The sequence below is a fragment of the Hemiscyllium ocellatum genome, chromosome 33 (assembly GCF_020745735.1).
Source record: "Hemiscyllium ocellatum isolate sHemOce1 chromosome 33, sHemOce1.pat.X.cur, whole genome shotgun sequence".
In the NCBI taxonomy this organism is placed as follows: domain Eukaryota; kingdom Metazoa; phylum Chordata; class Chondrichthyes; order Orectolobiformes; family Hemiscylliidae; genus Hemiscyllium; species Hemiscyllium ocellatum.
The window spans coordinates 12,179,918-12,194,811 of NC_083433.1; the positions used below are offsets into that span (position 1 = coordinate 12,179,918).

The 14,894-nt window shown below is 46.0% G+C and overlaps 1 protein-coding gene across 1 annotated transcript in view; it reads right to left on the reverse strand.

Annotated features, from left to right (window-relative positions):
• Positions 1-2,054: 2,054 nt before the first annotated feature.
• LOC132831228 (serine/threonine-protein kinase BRSK2-like) overlaps positions 2,055-14,894 on the reverse strand; it is a 182,006-nt gene continuing 169,166 nt past the window's right edge. The window contains exons 16-19 of the mRNA XM_060849238.1: positions 11,911-12,034; positions 9,033-9,213; positions 5,255-5,344; positions 2,055-2,244 (exon numbers count right to left, since the gene is read on the reverse strand). Coding sequence (XP_060705221.1) covers positions 2,060-2,244; positions 5,255-5,344; positions 9,033-9,213; positions 11,911-12,034 — 580 coding nt within the window. The 3' untranslated portion in view covers positions 2,055-2,059. The remainder of the gene's footprint in view (positions 2,245-5,254; positions 5,345-9,032; positions 9,214-11,910; positions 12,035-14,894) is intronic.

Below are 14,894 nucleotides of genomic sequence, written 5' to 3' on the forward strand. Positions count from 1 at the left end.
TTGGGAGAGCTTTTTTCTTAAAATTCCATCTGGCAGGATGCCAGCCTGTTTGTAATTTTGGTTGCAATGAAGATGACAAAGTCTCTTAATTATGAAAGACTCTTAACTTGTGCTGGTCTCTCATAATTCTCATCGACTGAAGCAGCAATATATAGGTGCTCAACCATAGAGACAGGTAGAAATTTTGTACGTACTTGTGTTAAAGCTGGAAAGGGATATGTTGCCAATGCTTTTCATCTTGCACTCAGCAGGGCAAACACATGAATGCCAAATTTCAAACGATAACAATTAAAATGACCAGAAAACAAACAGATTGGCCAATGCATTGCCAGGATGAAAGCAACAAGGGGTTATCAGCCCCTGTCTAATTTAGAAAAGATGCAAGCCCAAGTGATGTACGTTGATGCACACGGCCCTGTTCTCTGCAAACGAAAGGAATTTGTTCAAGTCTTGCACTGTTTCTGAATTCCCCTGAAGTTTGCTTTCAGCTGCTTTCTCCATGGCAATACCGCAGCCAATTTGCCAACCAATCAGTACCCTTTTCGTCTGTATGAGAAATTGTTGCGGTTATGCAACATGAAAGGCTTTAGCAAAATGTCTCCCTTTTCAGCAAGTGCTTTATAATCAAGTGACTATATATTAAACTTCTTGCTTCTGACTCAATGGAAGGTGGTCTCTGCATCCCTTGGGTGATACTTTTGACAATTTTGGCTGGATTTTTATAATTCCCATCTTGAAGGAAGATGAATCAATGAATAAATCTGATGTAATGCTACCTGTAACCTGCCAGATGGGAAGAGTTAAAATCAGTGCCCATATCTTCACCTGTTTTGGTCTCTAGCTCGCTAGCTCGCCATATCCCTGCACATTTCTCTCAGTCCAGTTCTAACCCCTGTATGTTGGAACAGGATGTTTAAAAAAAAACCTCCTGGAGCTCCCAAGTTGAAAGAGGTGATCTAAATGAATGGCCACCTCCTGATCCTAATCATCACATGAGACCAAACTCATTTCTAGCCCCAATTCCTGTGCTTTGTCACCATATTCTTACATTCTGGTCCAGAACACAAAAGAGGCCAGAGATGAGGCCCAATGTTCTAATATAAACACAGTCTGTACTCTAAAGACATTCGGAATGCTGAGCTGCAGGACGTAGCCATCGCTGTATCAAAGATAACAGAGGCACCCCGGGTTCACTTGTAATGGGAAGCTTGTCCACAATCGTGGCAGAAGCAGAGCAGAAAGTAAAGTTGCCGCCTGTACAATGACATAAACACAACGTTCTGGGAGTGAGTTTCTCCACAAACAGTGACCCAAAGTCAGAGATGGAGACGGCGGTTAACTGTTGAAATATTTCATGAGTTTTCAAAAGAGAATTTTTACTTGAACTTTCAAAGCTGTTGAATTAATAGGAGTATTGAATGATGGTTTGTGCTTCGGTTGCGCTGTATCCTATAAGTCGCTGTTGAAGCCTCTTGTGTGGGCGATATTTGCATAAAACAGGACTAGTTCGAGCAGCCCGTTGTGTCGACAATAAAGTGGGAAATAACTGTATAAAAGTACTCGCTTTTCCTTTGACTGTCATGTGAACCGATCCGATCCACAAGGCTACAAAGTGCTGGATGCAAACCGGACGAGGATTCCGCTAAATTTCCTGGCTGGATCCACTTTGGATCTGAGCGGGAAGCGGTTTTCACTCGCGACCCACATTCCCTTGTTCCACTGGGAGGGTGCGTGGAGTTTGCATGGGGAAGGTTTGTAGAGACATAAAAGCCTCGAAACCATCAGTCCGCCGATATACTGGGTTGAATACGGTTACTGTGGAAACAGGTCCCATGATTTCCTGAAGCAAATATGAGCATCATGGGTAAGTCAACTCAGAAGGCAGAGGCCCACACCTCAGGTAGTGGCCCTTAAATCTTTAAATAATAAAATGAAATGGGACTATAGAGGTCATATTCCGTTCCATTTTTCCTTCATGTTTAAAGATATTTACATCCTCACAAACACTGTGTGAGATGCCTCATTTTCCAATTGTTATTTTCTTTTTGCTCGATTTTTATTACGGCTGACTTTGTGTGCCATTGGAAGATAAAAGCTTGGGTTTCTCTTTCAAGGAGGATGAATGTTTGGAGTCACCTCGTTTGAAATGCTCCACGGACTCTGAATCGTTCCACGCTCTGGGCATGCTTTGGGCGCCTCGGATTGGAGTTCCTGAAGGATGACTAAATTGGCCGTTCTTTTCATCTATTAAAACAAAACAGGCAGAGAAAGCGAAAGATAAGATTGGCTGTCATTTCGATTCTCTACCTTCTTCCCACTCTGACCCTTCTGTCCTTGACCTGCTGGGGTGTTCCAATGAATCACAATCCCTACAGTGTGGAAGCAGGCCATTCGGCCCATCAGGTTCACACCAACCCTCTGTAGAGCATACCATCTAGAACCCACCCATCATTAACCCACCTAGCCTGCACATCCCTGGACACCGCAGCACAATTTAGCCTGGCCAATCTACTTGACCTGCACATCTTTGGACAGTGGGAGGAAACCCACCCAGACGCATACAGAATGTGCAAACCCCACACAGACAGTCACCCGAGGCTGGAATCAAACCCAGGTCCCTGGCGCTATAAAGCAGCAGTGCTAACCACTGAGCCACCATGCCACCCACTGAACGTCAATGCAAGTTGAGGAAATGCACCTCATTTTCCAATCAGACATTTTAGAGCATTCTACAACATCACACTTCAAAAAAAAATTAAATTCTATCCTTTTTTTCTCCACTTTATTTTTGCTTTTATTTCTTTACTTTCTGACTTTGCATTCAGACTGCTCCTGTCTTATCGTTTACACCTCATCTAGACACCCTGTCACTATCACTCCTTTTAGATTTTGTCCCATGCAACGTTCTCTGTCATTTAAGCTCTCTCGCTCTCCACCCTACAAGGTCCTTTCCTTTCACTAATAAAACAAAGAACTGCGGCTGTTGCAAATCTGAAACCAAAACAGGAATTGCTGGAGAAGCTCAGCAGGTCTGGCAATGTCTGTGAAGAGAGAAAGCAGAGATAACCTTTCGGGTTGAGGGTGGCCAGGTCTGAGGAAAAGGTCACTCAACCCGAAACATTAACTTGGATTTCTCTCGGCAGATGCTGCCAGACCTGCTGAGCTTTTCCAGCAGTTTGTGTTTGTGACCCTTACACCCGTTCTTGCCTGTCACCTACTTCACACCAAGTTGCATTCATAGATGACCCCAGAGTTACACAGGCTCCCAGTTTAAGAAACATCATGATTTTGAAATTAACACCCTTGTCCTCAAATGCCTCCATATCCTCGCCGCCAGGAACACCACTCCCCAACCCCAACCTTCTTCATTTCTCTATTCTCCTCTAGGCCCCATTCCTTCTAGCTCCGGCCTCCTGAGAACATAAGAACTAGGAGCAGGCCCATCGAGCCTGTTCCACCATTCAATAACTTTTCTTGGACTCAGCTCCACTTACCCGCCCTCTCACCATAACTCTTAATTCCTTTACTGATCAAAAATCTCTCTCTTTGCCTTAAAAGCACTCAACGAGGTAGCCTCAACTGCTTCACTGGGCAAGGAATTCCACAGATTCACACCCTTTGGGTGAAGAAGTTCCTCCTGAACTCAGTCCGAAACCTGCTCCCTCATTTTGAGGCTATGTCCCCTCGTTCTAGATCCACCTGCCAGTGGAAACAACCTCCCTGCTTCTATCTTATTTATTCCCTTCATAATTTGAAATGTTTCTATATGATCACCCCATCACCCCCCCCCCATTCTTCTCAATTCCAATGAGTATAGTCCCAGTCTACTCAATCCCTCCTCATGAGCCAATCCCCTCAACTCCAGAATCAACCTACTGAACCTCCTCTGTACCCCCTCCAGTGCCAGTACATCCTTTCTCAAGTAAGGGAATCAACCTGTACACAGGCGTAGCCTCACCAGCACTCTATACAGCTGCAGCAAAACCTCCCAGTTTTTAAACTCCATCCATCTAGCAATGAAGGACAATATTCCATTTACCTTTTTAATTACCTGCTGTACCTGCAAAACAACTTTTTGTGATTTATAACCCAGTTTTTGATGCTGTACCACACTGGAGGTTGGTACAGCATCTCTCTAACTCTCTCCCCTACCTCCACAAGAATGCTCCTTTAAAAGGTACGCTGGTTTCCTACTCAGCTGTAGGGAGGAGGATGGGGGCAGAGTTCTCTCAGGGTCTATGTAGTCACAGCACCTATATACACCATGTCACACCCACCAGCACCGTAAAATTTGGGATAGTCACATCATCCTTCAGTTTTATTACATCAAGGCAGCCCAGTGCTCCTGATTTGAGTCGCAAAGCCTTTCATAAAGAGAGCACTCAGAAATAGCCCTCGGTGTCTCATCCACCTCCTCACTCACCGCCCCACTCTCTAAACAAACTACAAAGTCGGGCATCGAGGCAGTGCTGATGGGTGTGGCCAGACGGACAGTCTGGGTTGAGGTTATCAGAGTGGTGAGGCAGAGGCAAAAACAGTGCACATTACCCCCCAGCTCAGGTCAATGGGAGGGCACTATAATCTCCTCTCCAGCACCCAGTTCCTGTTCAGGGGCATTGGCAGGAAATACACTGCTGCCTAAAACTGCTCCTTTGATTAAAGCTTACCAGCTTGGTGTCAGATTTGGCATTCTAATGGTCCTGAAGAGCTTTGGGGAGGTTTATTACCACACAGGTGCTATGTAAATATAAGTAGACATGGTTGTCTGGATGACAATGAAACAGGACAGGGGTAACTCATCTGGGACATTTTGCTGGTTCAGTTGGGGGAGCGTTTGAACTCTTTTGAGTGCACTGTTCTGATACAGTCCCAACTGGTACACTGAACAATGCCTGTAAACTCCAAAACTCCATTAAGATCATTAATGTGGCAGGCACAACTAGATTAAAAATGAATCATCAGGCTCTCCCTGTTGTCAATGTTTCCATTCAGTTCTCAGTTTCTGTTCCGTCTAGTCTTTCCCCAGCTGGGACGTTCCTCTGAGAGAGTAAATCTGCAGCAGTTCAGCACACACGCGTAACACACTCCGTGTAATTCACTGTCACTAGTAGACTCCTTTATATTATCCCAGCCTTGCTAACAGTCTTCAACTGATATCCCACTGTTCCTCTGCAGATCATATTCCCAAAACAGCTAGTTTGCACACAGCAGTTCTATACAAAGAAACACAATTATGAAAGTATGGATTACCTACCTGCAAGTGCCTGAACCAAGGGTTGATCGTGGGCACTTAATAATTGCGCTTGGATTGTTTCCACAACTCTCTTAAACCTGCGACTGGGCCCTGGTGGAGACAAACAGCCTGTTAGCTGTGAATATCGTATGTACAGCGATTAAGGCCCTGCCCTAGATACCAGATACAAGTTGGTTGGCACGACATCGAGGGCCAAAGGGACTGTTCTGCGCTGTACTGTTCTATGTTGTATGAATCCCACTGTAGCCATTTGTGATTTGAATGAATCTGGTCATTTGTGAGACAAAGACAACTGGATGATGGGATTCGCTGGATTGCTGCATTTAATTCACTCAAGCTGAGTAACGAAGAGGATTGATGAGGGCCTTCAGTAAGGTATTTGACAAGGTTCCCCATGGGAAACTGGTTAGCAAGGTTAGATCACACGGTAACAGGGAGAACTAGCCATTTGGATACAGAACTGGCTCAAAGATAGAAGACAGAAGGTGGTGGTGGGAGAGTTGCTTTTCAGACTGGAGATCAGTGACTAATAGTGTGCTACAGGATCGGTGCTGGGTCCACTGCTTTTTGTCATTTATATAAATGATTTGGATGTGAACATAGGAGGTACAGTTAGTAAGTTTGCAGATGATACCAAAATTGGAGGCATAGTGGACAGCGAAGAAGGTTTCCTCACATTACAACAGGATCTTGATGAGATTGGCCAATGGGCTGAGGAGTCACAGATGAAGTTTAGATAAATGTGAGGTGCTGCATTTTGGAAAGGCAAATCAGGGCAGGACTTATACACTTAATGGTAAGGCTTGAGGGAATGTTGTTGAACAAAGAGACCTTGGAGTGCAGGTTCATAGTTTCTTGAAAGTGGAGTTGCAGTTAGATAGGATAGTGAAGAAGGAATTTGGTATGTTTTCCTTTGTTGGTCAGAGCATTGAGTGTAGGAGTTGGGAAGTCATCTTGTGGCTGTATAGGCCATTGGTTCAGCCACTTTTGGAATATTGTGTGCAATTCTGGTCTCCCTGCTATAGGCAAGATGATGTGAAACTTGAATGGAGTCAGAAAAGTTTACAAGGATGTTGCCCGGGTTGGAGGATTTGAGCTGCAGGGAGGGGCTGAATAGGCTGGAGCTGTTTTCCCTGCTCTGTCAGGTGCAGAGGGGTGACCTTATAGAGGTTTATAAAATCATAAGGGGTGTGGATAGGGTGAATAGTCCTTTTCCCTGGGATTGGTGAGTCCAAAACTAGAGGGCATAGGTTTATGGTGAGAGGGAAAAGATATAAAAGAGATCGAAGGGGCAACTTTTTCACCCAGTGGGTGCTGTGTGTATGGAATGAGCTGCCAGAGGAAGTGGTGGAGGCTGATACAATTACAACACTTAAAAGACATCTGGATGGGTATATGAATAGGAAGGGTTTACAGGGATAAGGGCCAAATGCTAGCAAATGGGACTAGATTTGTTTAAGATATTTGGTTGGCATGGATGAGTTGGACTGAAGGATCTGTTTCCATGTTGTACATCTCTATGACTCGGTGACTTGCAGCCGTTGGGATGAGAGGCTGCATTTTCTTGGAGTAAATTACTGCAGATGCTGGAATCTGGAGTGAAAACTGAAAATGCTGGCGATCACAGCAGGTTAGCATCCGTGGAGAAGGAGAGAACAAGTTAACATTTTGAGTCTGGGTGACTCTTCATCAGAGCAATTAGAGTTGCATTTTCTCCCTGACCCAATCTGTAGGTGATTCCAGTCAGAGTCATACAGTATGGAAACAAGAACTGTAATGTTTAGCTTTTGACTTTATTTCTTTATTTTCCTTATTTATACTACGAAGATGTAGAACCTCGGACCTTTTTCTTTATTTCTCTATTTTTGTACCTCAACTACCTTACAAGATTTGTATCTAAGAGGGTACAGCATGTGGTGACATTGTACACTTTTCACTGTACTCCTGTACTTGAGTATGTGATAATAAAACCTAATTCTAATTTGAAACAGGCCCTTCAGCCCGACTTGCCCATGCACTCCCATAATATGCAATTGGCATTTTTCTCTGCAAGTTCCAACTCCCGCCCAGCACCTTTTCCAGAAGTGTATTTCCCCTTCTCTTTGCTTTCTTCACGGCCTGCCCAGATATTCCAGCTGCAATTGTCACCTTCTTGTTGGTCCTCTGACACAGTTTCGCTGAATCTACCTTTGTTTAATATCGTAAACCCCTAAATCAGATCACCCACTCATTCATCTGCCCTCAGGAGATTACAAGCTGGCACCTGCATTGGGGGTGGGGAAGAGGTCACTAGACCACAAATCCAGAGGCCCAGGCTAATTCTCTGGGTCATGAGTTCAAATCCTGCCACAACAACCTGTCCATGCTGACCAGATATCCCAACCCAATCTAGTCCCACCTGCCAGCACCCGGCCCATATCCCTCCAAACCCTTCCTATTCATATACCCATCCAGATGTCTTTTAGATGTTGTAATTGTACCACCCTCCACCACTTCCTCTGGCAGCTCATTCCATATACGTACCACCCTCTGTGTGAAAAAGTTGCCCGTTAGGGTGCTCCGGTTTCCTCCCACAGTCCAAAGATGTGCGGGTCAGGTGAATTGGCCATGCTAAATTGCCCGTAGTGTTAGGTAAGGGGTAAATGTAGGGGTCTGGGTGGGTTGCACTTCGGCGGGTCGGTGTGGACTTGTTGGGCTGAAGGGCCTGTTTCCACACTGTAAGTAATCTAAGTAATCTAATCTAATCTATATCTTTCCCCTCTCACTCTAAACCTATGCCCTCTAGTTCTGGACTCCCCAACCCCAAGGAAAAGACTTTGTCTATTTACCCCATCCATGGCCCTCAATTTTGTAACCCTCTACAAGGTCACCCCTCAGCCTCTGCTGCTCCAGGAAAAACAGCCCCAGGCTGTTCAGCCTCTCCCTGTAGCTCAGATCCTCCAACCCTGGCAACATCCTTGTAAATCTTTTCTGAACCCTTTCAAATTTCACAATATCTTTCCAATAGGAAGGAGACCAGAACTGCATGCTATATTTGAAGGGTCTGTTTCCATGCTGTACATCTCTGTGACTCTATAACAGTTGACGGAATTTAAAGTCAATGAATGAAAATGGAATATAAAGCTAATCTCAGTAACAGTGACTGTGACAACGTAACTGTTGTAGAAATAAATGCCATCTGGCGCTAATGTGAAAAACTCTGCTGTCCTGACCCGGCCTGGCCTACACGTGATTCCAGAGCCTGGTAAACATGGTTGACTCCTAACTGCCCTTTAGCAAGTCGCTCATTTCGAGAACAATTTGGGGGTAGGCAACAAATGCTGGCCTTGGCCAGTGAAACATTTAACCCTCTCTGGATCAACCAGGGGAAATTTGCTCCAAACTCTCCCCACAACCCTTCTCGAGACTCTTTCACAGGACCGTTCTGCCCTTCACACATGACAAAAAACAAAAACAACGACAGAAATCGCTGGAAAACCTCAGCAGGTCTGGCAGCGTCAGTGGAGAGAAATCAGGTCAACAGTCACACGACACCAGGTATAGTCCAACAGGTTCATTTGAAATCAGAAGCTTTTGGAGTGCTGCGCTTTCGTCGGTACCTGACCCTATCCAGCCCAGTCCCAACACCACCACCTCCAGATCAAGGTTACCGAGAGAAATCCGAGTTAACATTTCAGATCGAGATACCCTTCCTCAGAACAAAAATAAAGTCCTAAGCAGAATTTCTCAGCAAATGACAGTGATGACATTAGCTGGGAGACGCTGCAAAGTCTCTCACCTGACATTAACGTGAACGTGACAGAATAAATCCCATTTTCCTTCTGTGCTTCACTCCCTTCCGCGTACGTGATATCCACTTGGAACTTCACAGGTTTCTGGAAGACGGTTGGACCGCCAACCGATTTGTACTCCGCACGGAAACTCGTCTGAGAGATGACGCTGTGACTCAAGCTGGGAATCTGGAAGAATGTAAAAGTCATTGGAAGCTTATTCCCTAAGTTCCCTTCTTCCCCAAAGGACCCAGTCCATGTCTTACTGGGGGCAAGGTCTGATTGGCACCAAAAACACTGCCCGGCCTGAGACAGAAAGGTGGCCACTCTTTACATGCAAGCCCAAACAGAAGGCCGTGGTTTTTCGTGCTCTGAATTGGGCTGGCACTGTCCACCCTGAGAAACTTACCTTCCGCCCAGCAACTCCCAACCTTGACCATACCAGGAGATGGCATCCTTTTGAATAGGCCTGGGCTTGTCCTGTCTGACCATTTGCAACATGGTCAGAGAACCCCAGCTCCATCAAAGGGATGCCATCTCCTGGTATTACTGGTAGTTTCTATCACATGACTGCCTGCCTCCAATCACCTTACACCTACACTCACACAATTGGTTGCTCAGCATGTCAATCCTCTCAACAGCCAATCAGAAAGCAAAATTACATTTTCTTTATCCAATTAGATGATCCTTGACAGTCAATCAAGAATCTCTTATCCAATCTCCAATACTTTCAGAATTCATAAACAAGAGGGATAAAAGACATTGTATAAAGCAATTTTATTTTAATGCCTCCTTGTCTTTTCTCCTGGCTTTCCTCCCAATAATGGTCTGGAGATAAGTGGCAACTTGTCACAGAGGCACTTCCTTTGATGAAGTGAATTTTGTGGATGGTAGAGCAGCCAAACAGCAGTTTGCTGTTGAAGAGGGTCATGTGACCCACAAGAGGGTCCCAAAACCACAATACTCTCACCATCTCCCATACACACACAACCCACACATACACACACCCAGACTCACTTACCCGGACTCATACACCCACCTAGACTCACACATATACACACCTTCCCACACACACTCAAGACTCACACATACACACACCTAGACACACATATACACACTCCTACCCACACACCCAGACCCCTACACACACCCAGACTCACACATACACACACCTACCCACACACACATACACACTCCTACCCACACACCCAGACCCCCACACACACCCAGACTCACACATCCACACACCTACTCACATATCCCCACACACCCACCAAGACCCGCATACACACACCTATCCACATACATCCATATCCACATATCTTCACAAACGCAGACTCACACAGACAAACCCCCATACTCACACCCACCCAGACCCACATATACACACATCTAAGACCCCCCCGCCACACACTTACCCATACACACATATCCACACCCACCCAGATCCACACACAACCAAATCCACACATCCCCATACAACCATACTCACACACCCACACAGTTTAAACATTTGCCTCACAGTGCCACATTTCTTGACAGGACTAAATTTGTCCCGTCCTTTTAAAGTTACTTGTGCGCCGCACTCCCAGTATCAGCCACAAGATGGTGTTAGATTGTCGTCACAGGGATAAGCACAGCAGCCATCTCTATAGAGGGCATTGTGTAGCCATCTTGGGCTGGTAAGCTAAATGAAAGGGATTTCAGGAGGCCTTCTATCAGTGGGGAGAACAGATGGCCTGAATTAAATCAAGATAATGATACAAAATAACCCACATTTACGAGACGTGTCATGTTCTGCTATCTTCAGAAAAGCAATGCTTGAAACCTTGGCGTTCCCCACCTCATAGATGCTAGTATCCCTCAATCCACACTAGCACTGCCACTTAAACCCTCATCGTTATAGTCACCAACACCACAACCCTTCGGGTCAGGATCAAAGTGCCCTCCTTCACGACCGTTGGCCAGTCTAGAAGAGCATTCCATGTTCCTCCCACTATGGATCCGTGAACAAAGAGTACAGGTGGGGTAGAAAGACCAGGCTGGGATCTCAGTGGAACATATGACCTTTGATCCTAACTGGATTTGACTTCCTGCATGTGCACTTACCCAAACAAGGACGAAGGTGATGATGAGGAACAGCGGCCTTGCAATAAGCATTTGCCCCAATCTCTCTCTTTGACAGCAAGGGTACTGAGACAAATTCTCACAGTATTGTTACAGCATAGGAGGCCATTCAGCCATGATGTTGTGCTGGTCCTTTGGGGGTGCATTTCCCCTCGTGTCACTCTCCTGCTTTTTCCTTTTAACCCTGTACATTCTTCCTTTTCAGGTAACAGTCCAATCCATCTTTAAAGGCCTCGACTGACTCTGTCTCAGGCACTGCGTTCCAGGTCCCACCCACTCTCTGCTATTTCTCCTCATGTCTCCATCGGTTCTTCTGCCAAGTACCTTAAATCGACGCTTTCTTATTCTCAGCCATTCCATCAAAGGGAACACTTTCTCCCGAAATGCTCTGTCCAGACCCCCCCAGAGCTTCAAACACCTCGATCACATCTCCTCTCTGCTTCCCCATCTCCCAGGAGAACAGTCCCACCCGGGAGGACCGTCACATCCACCAGGGGGCAGGGTCAGAAACGAGGAGGCCTTCTGTGCCTGCCGCTGACTCGGGGTCTTCCCAGAGTACCACAGTGAGCGCCAGTTAGTGAACTCTGACCCACACCCCCTCCCCAGCCCTAGCTCCCCTTGACCTGATGTCAATACTCCCACCTCCCTGTTCGACGTTGCTGAGCACAGCTACAGTAAGAGGCTGAATTCTTCATAGCTAACAAGACATGCAAGACATTGACAAACTGGTTTCAGAAGAATAAACAGTTGGGGTCTCACTGAGAGGAAGGCGTGCACAATGTCTGCTTTGATTGAGCTCAAAGGCTTGTCTCTAATGACGACGAATATTTGTTCCTCTTTGTCCAGGTTAATGAAGTTTCCAAACCACGACTTCTTAGCGAGTCTGTGGAGAGAGAGAGAGAGAGAACGTTCTTTACTCAGCAAGACATTGTGATTGAGGGCTGCTTCAGGGGTGAAGAGGAGGTAAGACAGGGAGTCTAGGTAGGACAGCAAGTACATTCCCTTCAGGATTAACACGCATTAGAACAGCTCTTCCTAAATGGACGTTTATTTGGAACAATGGGAGGGAGGGGAGGGGGATGGGAGGGGGAATGGGTGGGCAACGGGATGGGGGTGGGGTGGGTGGCTTGGTCATTGAGGTGAGGGGATGTGGTTCATGTTCAGGGGAGCTTTTCCTCTTGGCCAGGGGGACTAGGAATTGGGTGTTGGGAGAATGAATGAAAACTCGTCCATCCCCACAAATATAGAGATTGTTAGAAATCAGTGCAATCAAGACTGATTGTGGTTCAGATCTTGTGATCCTAAAATCACAGCCCCTCACCTCACTGATGACCCAATGGGTGGGAGACCCTGGATTAGATGCCACGTTAGAGGGCGGCACGGTGGCTCAGTGGTTAGCACTGCTGCCTCACAGCGCCAGGGACCCAGGTTCAATTCCAGTCTCGGGCGACTGTCTGTGTGGAGTTTGCACATTCTCCCCGTGTCTGCGTGGGTTTCCTCCGGGTGCTCTGGTTTCCTCCCACAGTCCAAAGATGTGCAGGTCAGGTGAAATGGCCATGCTAAATTGCCCCATGCATTAGTCAGAGGGAAATGAGTCTGGGTAGGTTGCTCTTCGGATGGTCGGAGTGGATTTATTGGGCCGAAGGGCCTGTTTCCACACTGTAGGGAATCTTATCTAATCTAAACTTCCTTCTGTGCTGATCCGATCCCTAAATGGTCAAGATATGGTAAGGCTTAAAGTGTAAACTTTCCCTTGTACCGTGCAGTGTCAGACAACTTTCCTCAACATTATCCCATCAGCCAGCCTCCCATGGCCCTATGTCAGATGGAGCAGGGGTCTCATACACCTCCGTGTGGGAGTTTACTGCATTCACAGGATGTGGGAATCACTGCCATTTATTGTCAGAGAGATGATGGTGATGAGCTGCCTTCTTGGACCAGTTCTTGAGGTTGAGTACCATTGGGGAGGGAGTTCCAGGTGTTATGGACCAGGTCAGACCCCCTCAAAATATTTTCAGAAGGCAGCCTTGACCCTAACCTTTTCTTATTTTAAAGGTAGATTTGAGTGGATATTCCAGGGGCAATACAGCTGGTCAAACCACTCAGCTTTAAGCAAAACAGAATTAATTTACACACTACACTTGAAATACCAACAAAAGAAAAGAGAATTTATAATAACTATTTGAAAACCCAACTGCCTCGATACCGCAACTTAACTAAGGAGCCGTTACAATTGTTGTAACATCCCACAAACACATGCCTTGGCAAAAGGCAAATTCAAACTCAGGGCCTTATGAGCAGGAGAGATTTTGGAGAGAAAGCCAGTCAGGAATCATCTGCTGAAGCTTGGAACCTTTTTCCACTGCAGCAGCTTCTCTGCTACAATTAAATCAAACTAGAAGAAAAACTTGAAATGGGAGAACTGTCCACTCCCCTGCCATTGTTAGACTAGGCTCCTACTCAGCCATTTCGGCATCTCTGCCTTTACGAACTCTTGAGAAAAACCCAAGGACAAAATGACCTTTTTAAAGTGATGGCTTTGTCACATAGGATTCTGAGCCAGTGACACTGAAGGAATAGCATTACATTTCCAAGTCAGGATGGGGACTGGCTTAGAGGGGAACTTCCAAGTAACGATTTCCCATGTACCTGTGCCTATGTTCCTTCAATGTGATAGAGACTATCAAAGGAGCCCTGGTGAGTGACAGCAGTGCATCTTGTAAATGGTAGCTGTTAATGAGTGGATGTGGTGCCAATCAAATGGCTGCTTTGTCCTGGATGGTGGTGAGTTTCTAGAGTGTTGTTGGAGCTGCGCCCACCCAGGGGGAGTGGGGAGTATTCCATCACACTCCTGACTTGCAGATGATGGACAGATATTGGGGATTTAGGAAGTTAGTTACTCACTATAGAGTCTCTTCACCTCTGACCTGTATTTAGATGGCTGGTGCAGTTCAGTTTCTGGTCAACATTAACCCCTAGGATGTTGATAACAAGGGGATCCAACAATGATAATGGCATTGTCAAGGGGTGATGGCTGGATTTTCTCTTGTTGGAGGTAGTCACTGTCTAGTCCTTGTGAAGCAAGGATTGCCACTTGTCAGCTCAAGCCTGGATACTGACCAGGTCTTGTTCCATTGGAAGCTAGTGCTTCCAAATAAACCTGTTGGACTATAACCCGGTGTTGTGTGATTTTTAACATTGTCCAACCCAGTCCAACATCAGGTCCTCCACATCATTGTTCCATTTGGCATCCAATGGTCGCAAACAGTGAACATTGTGCAATCATCAGTGAACATGCCTACACCTAACCTTATGTTCATATAAAGGCTGCACCTTTTTATTTTTTTGTGTATTTTTGATATGTGGGCTGAAATGGGAAAAGGGCTTTTTTAAAAAGCAAGGACTGTGGAAGAAATTGTTGTATGTCAAACAAAAGGGAGTTACTGTGACTCACTATAAGTTGTGTTTACACTGCTGCACAGATCAAGCTCTCTGTCAATAGACTGGCACTGGGGGATGAGTACAAATGGGATTCAGTCGGCAACAGATTGCTGGTTGGTTAGTGGAGTTGCAATCAGCCGTGGATTAAAATAAAAAGACCATTGGCCTGACACCAATTGGCTCCTAGAGTCATAGAGATGTACAGCATGGAAACAGACCCTTCGGTCCAACCTGTCCATACCGACCAGAAATCCCAACCCAATCTAGTCCCTTCTGCCAGCACACAGCCCATATCCCTCCAA